The 15,828-nt window shown below is 44.8% G+C and overlaps 1 protein-coding gene across 1 annotated transcript in view; it reads left to right on the plus strand.

The window, feature by feature from the left end:
- Nucleotides 1-15,828, plus strand: part of aff2 (AF4/FMR2 family, member 2) — a 97,925-nt gene that overhangs the window by 42,271 nt on the left and 39,826 nt on the right. The window contains 3 exon segments of the mRNA XM_034544154.1: nt 140-176; nt 2,132-2,192; nt 7,317-7,371. Coding sequence (XP_034400045.1) covers nt 140-176; nt 2,132-2,192; nt 7,317-7,371 — 153 coding nt within the window.

Here is a 15,828-nt window from a genome sequence, read left to right on the forward strand (position 1 = left end):
AGAGACGAGAGGATCCGAATTCCCGTGTAATGGCGCCGTTGTACTGCTGTGAAATCAATAATGACATCTGTTGGTTTATTCATTCAACTCATCGCCCTCTGGCTCCTCTCTCCTCCCCTCTCCTTCTCTCTCTCTCTAGGAGTCACAGCATGTGACCTCAGGCTACAACACCCAGAGTAAGTTTTCCCAGCATCCACACACACACACACACACACACTCACATCACTATGGTAATTAGCAGCGGCGGGGCCGTAAAGGCAGCACCACCCAGAAGAAACAGCAGCCTGATGTTGGAATGAATTCATTCGGTCTGCAAGAAAACCCCTTTTTGCTTTCATCTCTGTGTGTTCATCCTAACCAGTAATCGGACAAACATGGCTCCACACACACTCCGGCTCAATTGGTTTGATTGATTGCGGAGTCCGTGTTTTGTTAAACGCAGCGAGTGCGCTCCGAACGTACGAACTCCGACTTTTATCAGCCGGCGTGTAATACGCGGGGCGGGGCCTGAACTACACCGGGCTGCGATTGTGCCACCATTCAGGGACAATTACATATTTGTAGCTCGCCGAGATGATTATTCGCTTCACGGCGGTTGATGGTTTTCACGATATTTCAAAGGGTGACGCAGCTATTAACACACTCATCACAGTGATGCGAGTGCATTGGTGTCAGAAGGTGACGTTAAAAGTGAGAGGGGGCCTGTTCGTGGCGCGGCTTCCCTCCACCAGGGGGCGCCAAGCCCGGCCCAGTCCATTGACACTTTGATACCCGGTCACTCATTGAGATAATGGGAACACCTATTAAGGCAACGGCCGTTACGTTGTTCAGATAATATATCGAGATGCAGATAATGTGTAAACAGATTAGGAGCGTCTTCCCATTAGTCCGCCCGCTGGCTGCTAAACGGACACGTGCTACACATTACACACCGCCGCTTGAGTAGACTCTTTGTTAAAAAACGCCCCAAGCCTAGAAAACAAGCAAAAAAAAAGTAGTTAATGAACCTCTTTTTAGGATTGTTCGGGGGAAAAAATTAATAAATCATGGGCTTGGTGACGGACACTTGGTGAGTTACTCTTTAAAGTTACCGTGAGGAACCTTCAACTGGTTATGAAACGGGTCTCGACACAAGACCACCGGCGAATAGATTGCAGATTCCTGTGTACGCGTCCAGCGCTCGTCATCGGAGCCACGGCGGTCAGAATCCCGGTGGGAGGGGAAGGGCTCTTTACTCTTGTTGAAGGGAGGGAAGGGAGAAGCGGGGCAGAAGGTCAGACCTGCTGCAGTAAAACAAGAGGTTTTATAAAAGGAATCTGGTGTTTGGAAAACACTACCGCTTCTGTCCACAGGAAACCGCCAAAATCAAGACCAAATGAAAGTTCCTCATAGTAGCTTTAAATACCTGACGGATTGATACATTCCATCACATTAATGCAGCTATGAACGTGCCTTAAATCTGTCCATTGATCTCCAACATCGCCCACAGTTCTCGAATACAACAAGAGCTATTGAAAGGTTAGCTACCCAGACATACGTTTCCAAATGCGCGGCAGAATCTAGATCAGTTGACAGAATCTCTTTTGTCTCATGATGTATATCATCACATCACCCAATACTGCATTTGGTGCATTTCAGTCTGACTCCCAGGCATCGGATCATCAAAAGCTCTTGTGAACGGCGTTTCTTGTGTTAACCCCCATCGTGTAGTGTTTTGAGATCTTTGTGATGTATAGAACGCTGAAATATTTCCCCACTGGCGGGCTTTTTTCTTCTTCTCCCCTCTCTGATATGAGCAGAAGAAAACACAACTGACTAGAATGTTAAAAATACAGCAAATGGGCTTCTGCTTTCCAAAAGTTTGGAAAAAATAAATCATCGCCTCGTGTTTTTGTCAGGCAGTGCATTTCAGCTTAGATTTTATTTTTACCCAAGATCCTGTTACCAAAGCAAAGCAAAAGAAACCACACACACACACACACACAGTGTAATTGAATAACACCGCAGTTGAGTGTTGTTGTTTTTTTTATCCGGTGTGACAATAGTAACAAACTGAAGTCAAAAACTAATCAACACGCACACGAACCAGGACCCATGCAAACCAGTGATAGTTGAATGTCTTCCGTTGCAGAGCGATGTACCTTATCAGCTAACAAGCCTGCTGCGAAACCACAGACTGCACCACAGAAGTCGTGAGTATCTCCCTGTCCCACACACACACACACACACACATATACATAAACAGAGGAGTTCTGACCCGCCGCTGCTGCGTTTACCCCCGAGGTAAAATTAAGCTTGACAGAGAGAGAAAAAAAGAAGAAAAAAAGAGAGAGCAAGATTGTGTGGATCAGAGCGGGACGCGCAGCTCCATGAACTGAACGCGGGCCAGGAGCATGTTGCAACATCTCTGTTCTGCAGAACCCTTTACTTCACTCACAGGAGCCGGGCAGCAGGATTCATGACAGGGTCAGATTGGAGTCGGCTTGTGAATCCGCCTCTCGACCCCGATTTGCCCTGCGCCTGTCTGCAGAAGCTCAACGATTGTGTTTTTGAGAATGGACAGTTTGCTAAACCCCCCCCCCCCACCCCCTCCCGAATAGTGATTTCCAATTATAGCTTTGTGACTGTATCTACGCAGGCACGGCCTTTTAGCCTTTCCAAAATGAGGAACACAAATGGAAGAGTGTGAGGAATGGTGTATTTATCTGCGCAATGTATTCACTTGAGGGAAAGAAAAAATATATATATAGTTGTCCCATTTTTCCTAAATTAACAGGATTGTTATCTCAGAATAACAAGAAATGTAGACAAGAAACTTCTGCTCTGTTTCTCTGAATTAACGAGATGCCTCAAAATCCCAAGAGAAGCTCTCATTTACTCGAGAGCTCGTCTTTGTGGAAGCAAACATGTCCCGCCTGTTACCAGTTGTATTTTGGCCTTTGGTTAGAGACACTGAAAAATGGCCTACTCGTGTCTTCAAGCTATGTCGATGGAATAGTTGTGTAGTTTGCGGACGTGAAGCCCATTCTGATCTGCTGGACATTGGGTTTTCCTTCTTCTCCAGGAGCAGTTGAATCTATATGACATTCTTCCTGTGAGATGTAACGTTAGCCAAACACAGGGGTGAGTCTTATTAATGAGCATATTATTGTAAGTAAAACACACTCTTTACAAAAATATGTAGTATCTATTTTACTTTATTGGTTTATTTGGCAGGGACAGCATTAATAAAACATTCCTGTAAATGCGCCAGAGTTAGCCAAGAGGCTATTTTTCATCTGTAGGCCCTGGACAGATGTTACAAAGTCACCCCTAAAAGAAAACTGAATATAAGTTAGAAATTACAAAAGTGATGCATTATTTAGCCTTTACAAAGCATGCAGGAAACAATACAAGAAGAGAGAATATTAATATGAGTAGAAACATCATTCAGGACGCCCTTGTACAATATTGTCAAAGTACTATCAAGACATGCAACAAGAAGAATAAAACAACACATATGAAGCAAATAAATGAGGCATGCTTATGTTAAACATCCCCGCGTGGTTCATGTAAACTTTAGAACTTTAAGAAAGTAAAGTTAGTCTGATCGGAAATGTTTCCCCAAGAACCGGGCTGCTCGTGTATCTTCATGCCACCAGATGCTTCATAAATAATAATACTCAGACTGAATCCACCAAGTGCATGTTTAGGACCATTATGACAAGAGTCAAGTCTGCTGGAAGCATCAAAAAGCTAGCCGGAGAAAGCGTTTGCAACCGCGCTGTTAGCGTTAGCTTAACTAGCTAGCTAGCTACAGCGTCAGTGCGTCATTTGAGCAAACACAATAGTGTTGATAGTTAGCGGTCTAGAAATATTTGTGTAAAATGAAGGACCTGTTGTTTAAATACATAACAAGTTACAGCAAGTTGTCACGATAAAGTCCACATAAACCCGGCAGGAATGTGTAGCGACATTAGCCTAGCTCAGAGTGGTAGGGCTTAGCAAACAGTCAATGGTCCACTTGACAGGGACGACATTTAAAACCAAACCGTTTTTAAATGTTTCTATTTGTAGGACCAGAATGCTACTACCTGAATCCGCTTCTTCGTTTTCACTTCCCTTTCAAGTTGTTTTGCTTCTTCTTGTTTCATTTATTTCTTCATCCGCGTTAAAGGATCTTTGCTCTTTCCGCTGTCATATCAAATGAGTTTTCAAGTGCTCTGTGCGATGCATTATTTATGCATTTGATGAAAGCTAATAAAAAAAAAGAGCGAGAGAGAAAATGTGGCAAGCGCGACGTCAAAAAGGAACTTTTGGAAATTAAAAAGACTTGATGGCCGAAATATGATGCAACAACGCTGCAAGTTATGAGACCAAGTCAGTGCAGCCTGTAGTTAGCGTCATGCAGCAGTAGGTCAGCATGTAAACTCTCATTTCCTCCTCTTTGGGTATGTATTTACATACTTAATTATATCTCCATTAGGATGATGTCTGCTGGAGCTGGAGCACTTTCTGTGGCTTATTACACTACTTTGCTTCCAAATCCGATAAGCCTGTTTCCTTTGATTACTATTGTTCGCCCCGAGGTGTGAATTTTCCCCTATCTTGTCTTCGAGCATAAATGCTGCTTTGTTTATTAGGGTGAAATAATTGTTATTGGTTAAAAACAATGCCTTTACTGCGGCCATTAAGCCATCCGCTGCTTTTTACGGTGAAGCTCAACAGCGTAACATGTTGGGGATAATGAATAGGCCGAGCTCTTCTTATTCAACAGTAATTGGGCTGTTGAGGCTAATTGCTATATTCTTCGCTGAAAGTCTACAATGTCCAACCATTACAGCCCACTCATCCTACAGTAATCCCCGCAAAATAGGCTTGGTACCTTAATGCCACATTAGGAGCAGAGGCATTTTCATGTTGCTTCTTCAGAGCAGAGAGTACAGGAGTTTCCTCTGCGCATGTATGTGGCAGAGCGGAAGAAGTGCAGTACACCCCGTTACTGCCATGGCGTTGCACTTTAATGGCACAAGTTTGACTGTTAATCCACTTCTCGTAGGTCATGTTCGGACAAGAGAATGCGATGCAATAATGCAATTTAAATCGGGAACGAAATAAAAAAACTCCGCTGGCACTTCTCGTGGACCGTTTTCTCACTCTGGAGTAAATGTGGGATCGCTCTTTTTACAATTCAGATGGGTGCCTTTTCCTCCAATAATGAGGCACAGTGTGAATGAGAAGAGCCAGCCCTTTTTCCGACGGGGAATTGAAGCCATTATATCCGTCCATGCTCGCTTCCAAGCCACCAGGTAGTAGTTTCAAGTCAAATTACAAATGTGCACTAAATAGAGCGTTGATCTCCGCCAGGTGTGTCTGCAACGAAGGCTGCTGTAGTGTTTGATCCCCCACAATTGGCTGGGACGGAATAACTGTGTCAAATAGCAGTTTTTCCTCCGCTGTGTCTTTTGCTGCATCGACTGGGGGCCGGTGATGCACTCCGGTTAGTAAGTGAGGAGTCGGCAGGCGGTCAGTGGCAGTATAGAACTGGAGATAAAAGGTGTTTTGAGAAAGTGTGGGTCAACGGAATCACGAGAGGTCCTCGAGCGTGCGGCCATGACTGGCCACCCAAAATATTATGCAGTCTGCTGCAGCAGAGTGCGAGATAAGCCGTGGACAGACATGTAGGTGCACACTCGCTCACGAGCGGTCCCATGATCCTCTCGGCGCAGATAATATTGACTATATAATTTGTCAAAGTATTCTGGTGGCTTCGGCGAGAGCACACACGACGGTTGGCGCTTCCGTTCCCCGTCGGATCGGGCTGTCTGATGGCAAATATGGCCGTTCGCTTAAACTGATATGGATTTTTCTTTTAGGTGGGCCATAGAAGTTTTGCTTCTGCACCCGTCCACAGCAGGACATTGTTTTAGTCCTGCGCTGGTTCCCCCGTCTGTATCTCCAAACTCAATTAAATTCCACTATGGAGAAGTACCTCATATAACCCCACTTCAGAAAGTCTGAACCGTCCTTTTAACATCCTCTAAGACAAACTTCAATAAATAATGGGGCTCTGCTAGCGCTTTACTTTAAGAAATAAAGACTCCATTTTATAAAGGCAATTAACAGCCTTGTAGAAATGTGATGCTGTGCTTTTTCCGAGCTCTGCATGTCACGGATGCTTTAGTCCATAACTCATTTATACCCGACTGCGTCCGTCCTTATAGATGCTTCCACTCTCTCTCGTGCGTGTTCCCCCCCCCCCCCCCCCACGCTTCCTCTCCCATCTCCTCTCTCTCCATACCCAGTCTCCCTCTGCCGCTCGCTCCCCTTCGCCTCACCGTCATTATCATCTCCATCTCGCTCACTATCTCCCTCTCTCCATCTGTCCCTTCTTATGAAATAAAACACAAATCCATTATTCATTCATTCAAACATATCTATCATCGCCCGCGTGCTGCACCGTGCCCCTTATCTGCAAAGCTTTTTCTTATTGTGCCTCAGTTATTCACGACTCGTACGGTCCCCTCTGAAAACACCACAACACTGGGGAGTGTTTTCTTCTTTTTTTTTCTCTTTTTTTTTTCCAGCGGCGCAAGCACTGACAAGAGTGGTTCGTGAGGCAGTAAAAAAATCCCTTTAGGGGATTCTCCTGTCATAACAATAGCAGTGCCAGCTTAAAAATAACAGTAGTTTGTGTGGAAGGTTTATATAAAGCAATAAAACATGGGAGCTTGCCAACGCACAGCACATAAATACTGAATAATTTGTGTGGTAAGGAGCAGGTGATGCTCGGGGGGGGGGGGTCATGTTATCGACTGTGTCTTGTATATCTATTTCATAGCCCGCGTCCATCTATATTGTGAAAAATTCATCTCTGATGCGGGGGAGAATAAAACAAACACAACTAATAAAACGGAGCAATGAGCATTCATCGTATCAGAAGCCCCCCCCCCCCAAAAAAAAAAATAACGTGTACGATCCCCGACTGAGGGATGGATCTCTGTTTCCAAGGAATTTCTTGGCCATAGGTCAGCAGTTGTCAGACGTAAAGTTTTCCAGGTGAGAAAACAATCTGGCTTTCGTCTCCCAAAAAACATCTGTTTTTTTTCTTCTTCTTTTTTTTTGCACACCGTCCGCTTCCTCATTCCCCAACACGAAGCAGCGCTGCCTTCGCCGTGCAATTAAGCCGTTTGCCAAAAATGAACTTCAAAGGGAATTGCCAATCACGACTCCCCCGTATCCGACCCCAACACAAGCAGACGGTTGGGTGGGTTTGGGGGTGGGGGGTCGGGGGTTCAGGGCCGCGATAACACATGATCCCTTTTGTCTCCTCGCAGGATGTTGGAGGATGACCTGAAGATCAGCAGCGACGAGGAGGAGGCCGAACAGCAGGTAGGCGCCGCTCATTCGTTTCCACCGCGCAGATCATCCATCTTCCCCCCCCCCCCCGGCAGTTCATGCGTTCACATCCATTACGTTAAGTTCATCTTCATATGCGTGACATTTACTGACTCGTTCATCCGGCCAGGAATCCACTCAGCGCTCGCATCAGTCGGCCCACGCATCCCGACCACCGTTGGGCGTGTCACCCTTTCAGTCACAGGTCAAAAAACTTGTATTGTCCTCCTTCCAGTTATCTGTCTCTCTAGTCGACTTTATTAGCTGAAAATAGGTATTGAATGCTTTTCAAGGCCGAAGGAAAAGAAAAAAATATGGGCTGAATTCTGAAATGTGCCCAAATGTGGGTTTACAACAGCATCATGAGGAAAAAAAGGCACCCGCACATTGCTCTCTTTTTCAAACACAGATAGATGGACAGACATCTGAGGGAGACCCTTTGCCATCGACAAATTCTGGAGAATGAAATTCTTGTTAAGGGATCACACTAAAGTTAGACTGCAACAGCTTGAGTGCCTCTTTCTTACAAGTACCTTTTAAACCAGCCATCAATTCCAGGAACTCTCTCATCGGGCCGCGAGTTTACACGAGCCGGCCCGAGTGTATACGCGGGCGATCAAAGCAATGCGTTCCCGTGAATGAGCTTTTCTTAACAGAGTAGTTGCACAATGTGCCCACTTAGAAAGAGGCTTTATAGAATCCCTGAATGTTGACCGGTCACACGAGTCACATCCACCCAAACAGGTCCTCCAGTTGCCATTTTGAAAATAAATTGCTTTGTTGATGTTGCAAAGAGGTAGTTGTTTACGACGGTGATTATTCATTATTCTAATACATAATGTATTCAATCCCTGAGGCAGACCCGGAGGGCAGACATAAATCCGGGGGAGGGCGGTGGATCTTCCGTGAGCGGGCCCCAATGTAAACAATAGGGTTGAGCACGTGGGCATATTGATCAGGCTGATTGTGCAATTATAAACACATCCTATCTGTACGTGCACGTGTGTGAGCCTCAGTTATTGACATTGGGTTCAGCTCGGTGGAAATACAGCATCATCTGGGGGCGCTGCCAAGATGTGGACACGATGTCGGACCAGCAGAGCGATGCAAGTCAACACGATATAGACACTAGTGCTCAGCCGACCGCGGGGAGGGGGGGGGGGGGGGGAATCTTCCCCTGGGAATTATTTTGATAAACAAGCTCTATTGTTTATGGACTCACATTATTTACATGCAAAGTATCCCACATGTGCTTTTTATTTAAAGATGTATATTATTCTAAGTTATTGGCCGATTCGTGATACGACTGTAGCGCTTAGCTGTTGTGTCAGGACCACGGACAGAGACGTTTGTCGTTGTCAAGTGTGGCGGGGGAGGGAGGGGGGGCTTATGTCACGGCGTCGCTGTCCGCAGTGCTGAATGAAAGGCGGCGGTGGAGATCAATTGACAGACGGGGTATTTCAGCCTGCTTGCCTTCCGTGGTTGTTCGGCAGGTCTGTGCTCGGGCCCCCCCCCCTCTATGGGCGGGCCCCACCTGAGGTAATGTGCGCCGTGATCTGATTTCACTCATAGAGGGGACAGCGCTGTTAGCGTGGAGCCTGGAACGACTGTGAACCTTTACAACCTTAACAACGATTGATCATTGATTATTTTAGAGAAGCCAAGATGCAATACTGGATTCAAATGTAGCTTAAGCAATACATTATAAAGTAAAGCGAGAAACTGGAAACAAAATAGTATGTATTTTAAAACATATTCTCAGTGTTTCACACAGGTTTTTGTGAAACTATGGTGATCATTTTAGTAAGTTATGGTCCCATTTAGAGTAAAATAGATGTTAAAGCAAGGTGTGCTTTAAGGCGGGGGCACCTTGTGATTGACAGATCGAGTGATCGAGTCTCAACTCCAACCCACAGTGTGTTTTTCACTCCATGAAAGTTAACTGTAACCTTTTTTAATGACCTATAATGTCTTTATCAACGTTGGTTGTTCTTCGCTCCACCCTTTAGTGTGACCTCTGGTTTTAAACAACAACAAAAAACAAAAGGCCAAACATCACAACGGCAGTCCGAAAACTTCCATTTCTCATATCCAGTGTATGTCTGACACGAATAGACTTTGGAGATAATATGCACCGTGTTGTTGTTTTTTATCCAGAAGGGGAGTTTCCCCCACGTTACTCGTGTTTGTCGCTACGGGGCATTTCTGCGTACGAGCGAGGCAGTTGTCCTGCTCTTCTTGTTCTGTTTTTAGTATTGGAAATTGCACGGTGGCCCTCTCTCCTCTAATCATTGTCATCACGCTCTAATGATGCCAAAGATGAGTTCAAAGCAGCCAGTGGGGGTCGTGCCGCTACCCTCTCCCCAACTGAGCGGACAGATATCAGTGCTCATCAAAGAGATATTTTCTGTTAATGAGAAGATACCGATTCCTCTCATCCCCCTTTAACTCTCCTTCTGATTGTATAATCACAACGATGGTAGATATTATAATTATATCTGATGGCAGGTCAGTTATAGTGGTTTTAGTCATTATAATCATGCTGAAAGTGTTAATTAAAGATGGAGTGCATTCAGAACTGTAGCAAAGGGCTTCCTTAATCATAGGGGTGATCGCTCTTCGTGTTAGGATGAATAGACGGGGCGGAACAGTTCATTCTCATTCTGCCTTTCTCTCACTGTTTTGAAGTGGATGGCAATGCTTTTATCCTTCCTTAAACACACAGCGAAATGAAAATGCTGTTTTATACCAAAATCCTTCTTTTCTCTCTTCGGGCCTTCAAACATTGGCGGCATTTTGGGGATTAAGTTGAGACGTCAGTATATTCTTTCAAACGGTTGTGTGTGTGTCGTGAGTACGTTAAAACAGAACGTTACGCTGGGAAATATTCCTCAGAGGGGTCAGATCCACTCCTTCCGTTCTTCCCTTTCACAATAAAAGCCTTCGACGTATGTTCACCAGAGGGAACTCAAGTTCAAGGAAGCTCCATAAACCAGCTTACAGTAGTGTAGGCCATACAGCAGTTCACTTCATTACTTACATGTCAGGCATATTTAATTCAAATACAATAGTAAGTCATTTGTCTTGTGACGACCATTGACTGTTTTTTTATTATCGTGTGTACTGACTTTCTGAAGATTTAAATTCTGCGATTTCGCCGTCGCCATCTTGGATTACAGCCGTCGCCATGTTGGTTTTCTTTCACAACTAAAGAACGGCAGTTACCATATTTGATGCGGCGGAGTGACATAGATATGGCTCTGGTAGCGGCAGCGACCTGTCAATCACAGTGATCCCGCCCTAAAGCATACCCTGCTTTATGGTCTGTTTGACGCTAAATGGAGCATAATTTACTAAATGAACATCATTCTCTATTGAAGAAGATTTGAAACTAGAATAAACTCAAAGACTGTTATACAATCAATCGTTTGCAGCTGGAGAAGACGCCCCCTGCTGGTCAGTAGAGAGAATGCACATGTTAAGGCACTTCCTCATCAGCTTCACTCGGCAGAGCCGGAGGTTGCCGCCTGGTTTTTACATTAACCAGAAGCCCCCGTAGTTCTCCGACACGCTCGGGGAAAGAAAGGTGAGCGGAAGGTTATTCAGCTGGATGCAGTCTGCTACCTCACCACTAGATGCCACTAAATACTACACGCTGCTCCTTTAATATTAGATTTAAACTATGACATCGCACAAGCTAACGGCCAAGTGCAGTTTTATAATGCCGACGGGGTTAGCTGGTCATAGCAAAACACATATGTTTGAATAAATGATGTAAAGGCTCTGGTGTTCGAGGGGAATTCTCAAAAATAGTTTGATGTTTTTACAGGAAGAGAAACTAGAGAGACTTTGATATCAAAATACACCGAGATATAACCGTACAATTAACACAGAGACTCAGGATTAGAACTTGTGTCCCAAAGCATCTCCACCGCACATCCACCCTCTTGTATTTGTATCTTGTTGTCAATCTATCTCTCTCTCTCTTTTTTTTCTTCTCTCGCTCTCTTTATGACTGATCAACATAAACAGAGAGGAAAGAGCGAGAGAGAAAAGAAGAGAAGAAAGTGATTAAGTTAGCGGGGAGAGAGAAAGACAAAGGCGAGACGAGACGGACCGGTAACAATGCAGAGAGGAGGCGAGGAGAAAGAAGAAGAGCGAGCGAGAGACAAAGAGATGGAATGAGAGCAAAAGGCAGAGAGAGCGAGAGAGTCAGTGGCATTTTTCCTGTGCATGCTTTTAACAGGCTTATAGCAAATGAGTGCATGGTGTATTATCAAGCTTTTATAGCCTGAAGTAAAACACACACACACACACACACACACACACTTAATCAAATACACACACTCACAAGCACATACAGTGTACACATGCCGACTTATACTCACACGCATTTACGCCAGCAAACACATAAGTATAAACACGTGCTGACAGTCTCTCTCTCTCTCTCTCTCTCTCTCTCTCTCACAGACACACACTGTCATTAGTATGCTTGGGTCGACGCTGTGAGGGCAGCAGAGGAGTATGATGAATATGTTTTTGGCACAGAGCGAGGAGACGGAGGAGAGGGAGGGAATAGTAAGAAAGAGCAGAGGAAAGAAGGAGGGATGAAAGTGAGAGATGGGAGAAAAGGACGGGGGAAACGAGAGATGGCAAGGAGGAGAGCGACGTTACTAATGACTTTAGAAACTGACGGTGGGAAAAAACAGCAACCCAATTACCGCTGCAGGACCGTCCTTTTGTCTCCCCCCCCCCCCCCCCCCCCCCCCCCCTGTATTTCTCTCTCTCTCCATCCGCGATGACAGATCACCTTGGCCGGAGCAAAGTCAGCCTCTGCTCTGTCTTCATAAAAAAAATACAGTCGTAGCTGGTAGAAGAATAAATGTCCGGCTCACCAGGCGAGCGTGGTCATGACTGGGGCTCGCTGCAATAACATGTCGGCGGGGTTTGGGGAGCCGTGATTGGACTGTTACGTGACTTAATACGTCCAACTTGAGGAGAGTCAGCTGTGTGGCTGGAAGACCAATCTATTGGTTAGGGACGTTGACATTATAGCGCACGGGGTTTGCCAGGGGAACTGGTTAGCTGGTGCACGCAAAGTGACTCATAACATTAATGATGACTCAGCTCCGCCAACGTGTCCCAGTCACGGCGATGCAGGTCAGCAGGTCAGCAGGTCAGCAGGTTCAGCTGTTATTCATGAATAGTTGGGTTTTTTTCCCCCCGAGTTCCAGGCATTGCTCCGCGCCCCTGGTTTGATTAATCACTGCGATCAACAAATCCTCCCCCCCCACGCACCTCATCTCATTATGAAAGCAGTGACAACAGACTCGCCTCGTGTTCCCCCGAAGCTTAATACGTCTGGTATGTATTTCGTCATTCTATTTCCTCCTGACAATAGTGGAATCATTTTTAATTGAGGCGGGCCACCGTAAAATGTCACGGGTAGTTCTGGAGTAATATCTGTACTCTGCATGAAGGGGATGCAGCGATGGAGTTGAAGGAGTGTTGGACCACTGGTAGCATTGTTTCCACGAGTGGGTCCTCGTTTGGTTGAGAGGACTCACGAGCGACTCTGTCCGTCCTGTGGAATGTTCTGATTGCGGTCACGATGAAAATACTTCCACATGCTGGATTTTGCACTTTTACCGGTTGTAAAGTCCAGAGTTTGTTCTTTCTATTGGCCTTCTTTGAGATCACCTCTTATATTTGCATCTTATTAGTTCATATAAGTGGTTTATTCCTTTTCTTACATTTCACCAGCTTTATATGAGCATATCTCACTTCATTCTTTTATTTTGTATTCGCTCAGTTCTCAGTGATTTTTTTAATTTAAATTGGATTAAATCTTTTAAGATCCACAAACGACATTCTTCTTGCTGTTAACCAGCGCACAGTCGACTGCAGACTTTCGACAGAATGTGTTCCAGACAAAAAGGCTACTAATCGACCTTGAAACAGAGAGGACTTGTAACAGATGGTCAGCACAAACTGCAGTAAACAAGAGTGTGTGTGTGTGCGAGGAAGAGGGCGGCACCGATCAGTCGGGTCAAAAGGTCACTCAGTAAAGGGGAAGGGGTGAAAGGGATGCGGGCTCAGAGGAGGAGGAGTAAATAGAGAAATCTCACCCCGCTGACATGTGAAAAAGAGAACCATTTGCTCATTTGCTCCATTACCTTCTGTACACTATTGGTATTACATGTGTCAAATTAGCACAGGAAGCCGGCAACTCAATGGTTGAGGGATGGTCTATCTAATCAGATGTCAGTGGGAATATAAAAGTCCTCAGTGGACTCCAGCTGGCAGCCGATGCAGAAAGTAAAATAAAAGATTGAGATACAGAGCCTCTTTGTTTTGCACTGGTGAAAATCCTGCAGCCGCTACATCCTCCCCAGTGCAACCTCCGTGCAAGAGTTGCATCAGAAACCCCGGCGCTCAGGTGTTGGAAGAGCTTTTATAAAGTGTCTCACGCAAAGTAGCACGACAGCACGCAGACGAGCGGAGGATCCATTGTTCAGGCTGCGGGTGAAGGCGGCGCGGGGGCGTTTAAAGCCTCGTTAAATCTGTATCGCCAGGGCCCCGCCGTGCAACTCTGTGATGCCTCGCACCCACATAAGAAGGAAAGGAGACGTGGAGATTTGACGAATAGAAATACGCCATATACGGAGCGGGCTCCCAAAGCTTTACGGTTTGTCTTGATCTTGGCAGACCGGCTTGCCCTCTTTTGTCGGGAGCAACACCTACAGCCGGGTTGTAGCCGAGGAGATTGAGTCAGTAAATACCGGTCGGGTCGTTCTTATTTAAATCCAAGTAAAGCCACCAGCTAGCCAAATATATGCACTCATAGATCCTCTGCATGAGCCCTGCAAGTCTCCCAAAGCCAAAGATCTGAGGAGGTTTGTTGTTCTAGCCCGCAGCTGCACATCGATCTATCAGAAACTTCACTGGTCCAGTTAATCACCTTTTTCTCAAAGGCAGACGGGGAGGGAAACAACCAGCCAGAGGCGAGGAAATGTCCTGTTTTTGGTTGAGTAATTCATTCTAATTGTCAGGTTTCAGTGTTCGAAGATGAATTAATGGCTGATATTTGCGTGGGGGGAAGAAAAACCTAACAGTTTTATTGTTTTAGTTTTGTTATCATTATTGATGTAGTCATGTATAAAATGGACTCAGCGTTGAGGGGGGGAGAAAAAAGAGGATGAGAGGGCAGGAAAAGCTTCACCGGGAAACCTAATCACCCCATTCTTCTACTGAAAGGAGGCGAAGTGTGAATAGAAATAAAGGAGTGAACCCGGGGCTGGGGTGAAGAGAGGGAGCAAGGGGAGGAAACAAGGGAAGGAGAGGAGAGAGGGTTCTTTTTTCTCTCCTTCTCATTTGAATGACAATTAAAACCCTCCTCTTCTTCTCCTCGAGGACTGAGAGGGGAAGAGAAAGAGAGCAGATTGAGGGGTCAGAAGAGTGGAGCTTTAAGTGGCTAAAAGGGAAAAGCTGGAAAGTGTCTTAGAGTTGTATCGATTGGTACAGTCTATGATTTATCCTGTAGCTTTTGTTCCCTTTAAAGTACTTCACTAACCTTGTTTATTTATATATATATATATATATATATATATATATATATATATATAGAAAAGAATAGGCTCAAGAGTATATTATGGTACTATTATTATTAGCAGTAGTCAGTCAGTTATGTTATGTTATTTATTGTGTCATTTTAAGACCCTAAAAAAATACAATATAATATTATTTTTCTATTCAAATAGCACCTTTTTTCTTTTTTCAATTGTAACTTTTTTTTCCTCAAAATATGAAATAATTTTTTCCCCAAGTTACTTTTTTCTTTTATTAATATTTCTTATGTTATGATTAAAATCTCAGAAAAATGTTTTCTAACCATGTCCCCCTGTACTCCGTCACGCCATCACATGTCACCAACGCTCGTAAAGCGTACCAACATTCATAAGCAACTGAATGCTCTATAATACACAGTTTTACAATCCACATGTTTAAAAGTAGTAGTAGTAGTAATAATACAAGAAAAAAATGCATAATAATAATAATAATGATGAATCATTTTTCGAAACTGTATTTAATGCTCCACCTTCTGCATAATTGTACGTGCGTTGTCCTGCTACCAACGCACACCTCCCGTAGTGTTTGTGGAGACTTAATGAATTGATCAATAAAAGCAGATCTCCGCTCCATCATTCGTCTTCACTGTCGGCCATGATTTCATCAAACGGCCTCACAGTCGCCACTTAACACCAACACGATTCGACGCGGCGCACACCCGCTGACATCATCATGTCGGTCGTTCATGCTCTCGTCTCACAAACGGATTAAGTATATTACTGGATGTGTGTGTACGATGATATTTTGATTTAATACCTCTGTCTGCGAAAACGAAAGAGCACATTTACCCATGTTCTGTATCCTCTGAATTTTGGCCTTTGA

Source organism: Cyclopterus lumpus, chromosome 10 (genome assembly GCF_009769545.1).
Source record: "Cyclopterus lumpus isolate fCycLum1 chromosome 10, fCycLum1.pri, whole genome shotgun sequence".
Lineage (NCBI taxonomy): Eukaryota > Metazoa > Chordata > Actinopteri > Perciformes > Cyclopteridae > Cyclopterus > Cyclopterus lumpus.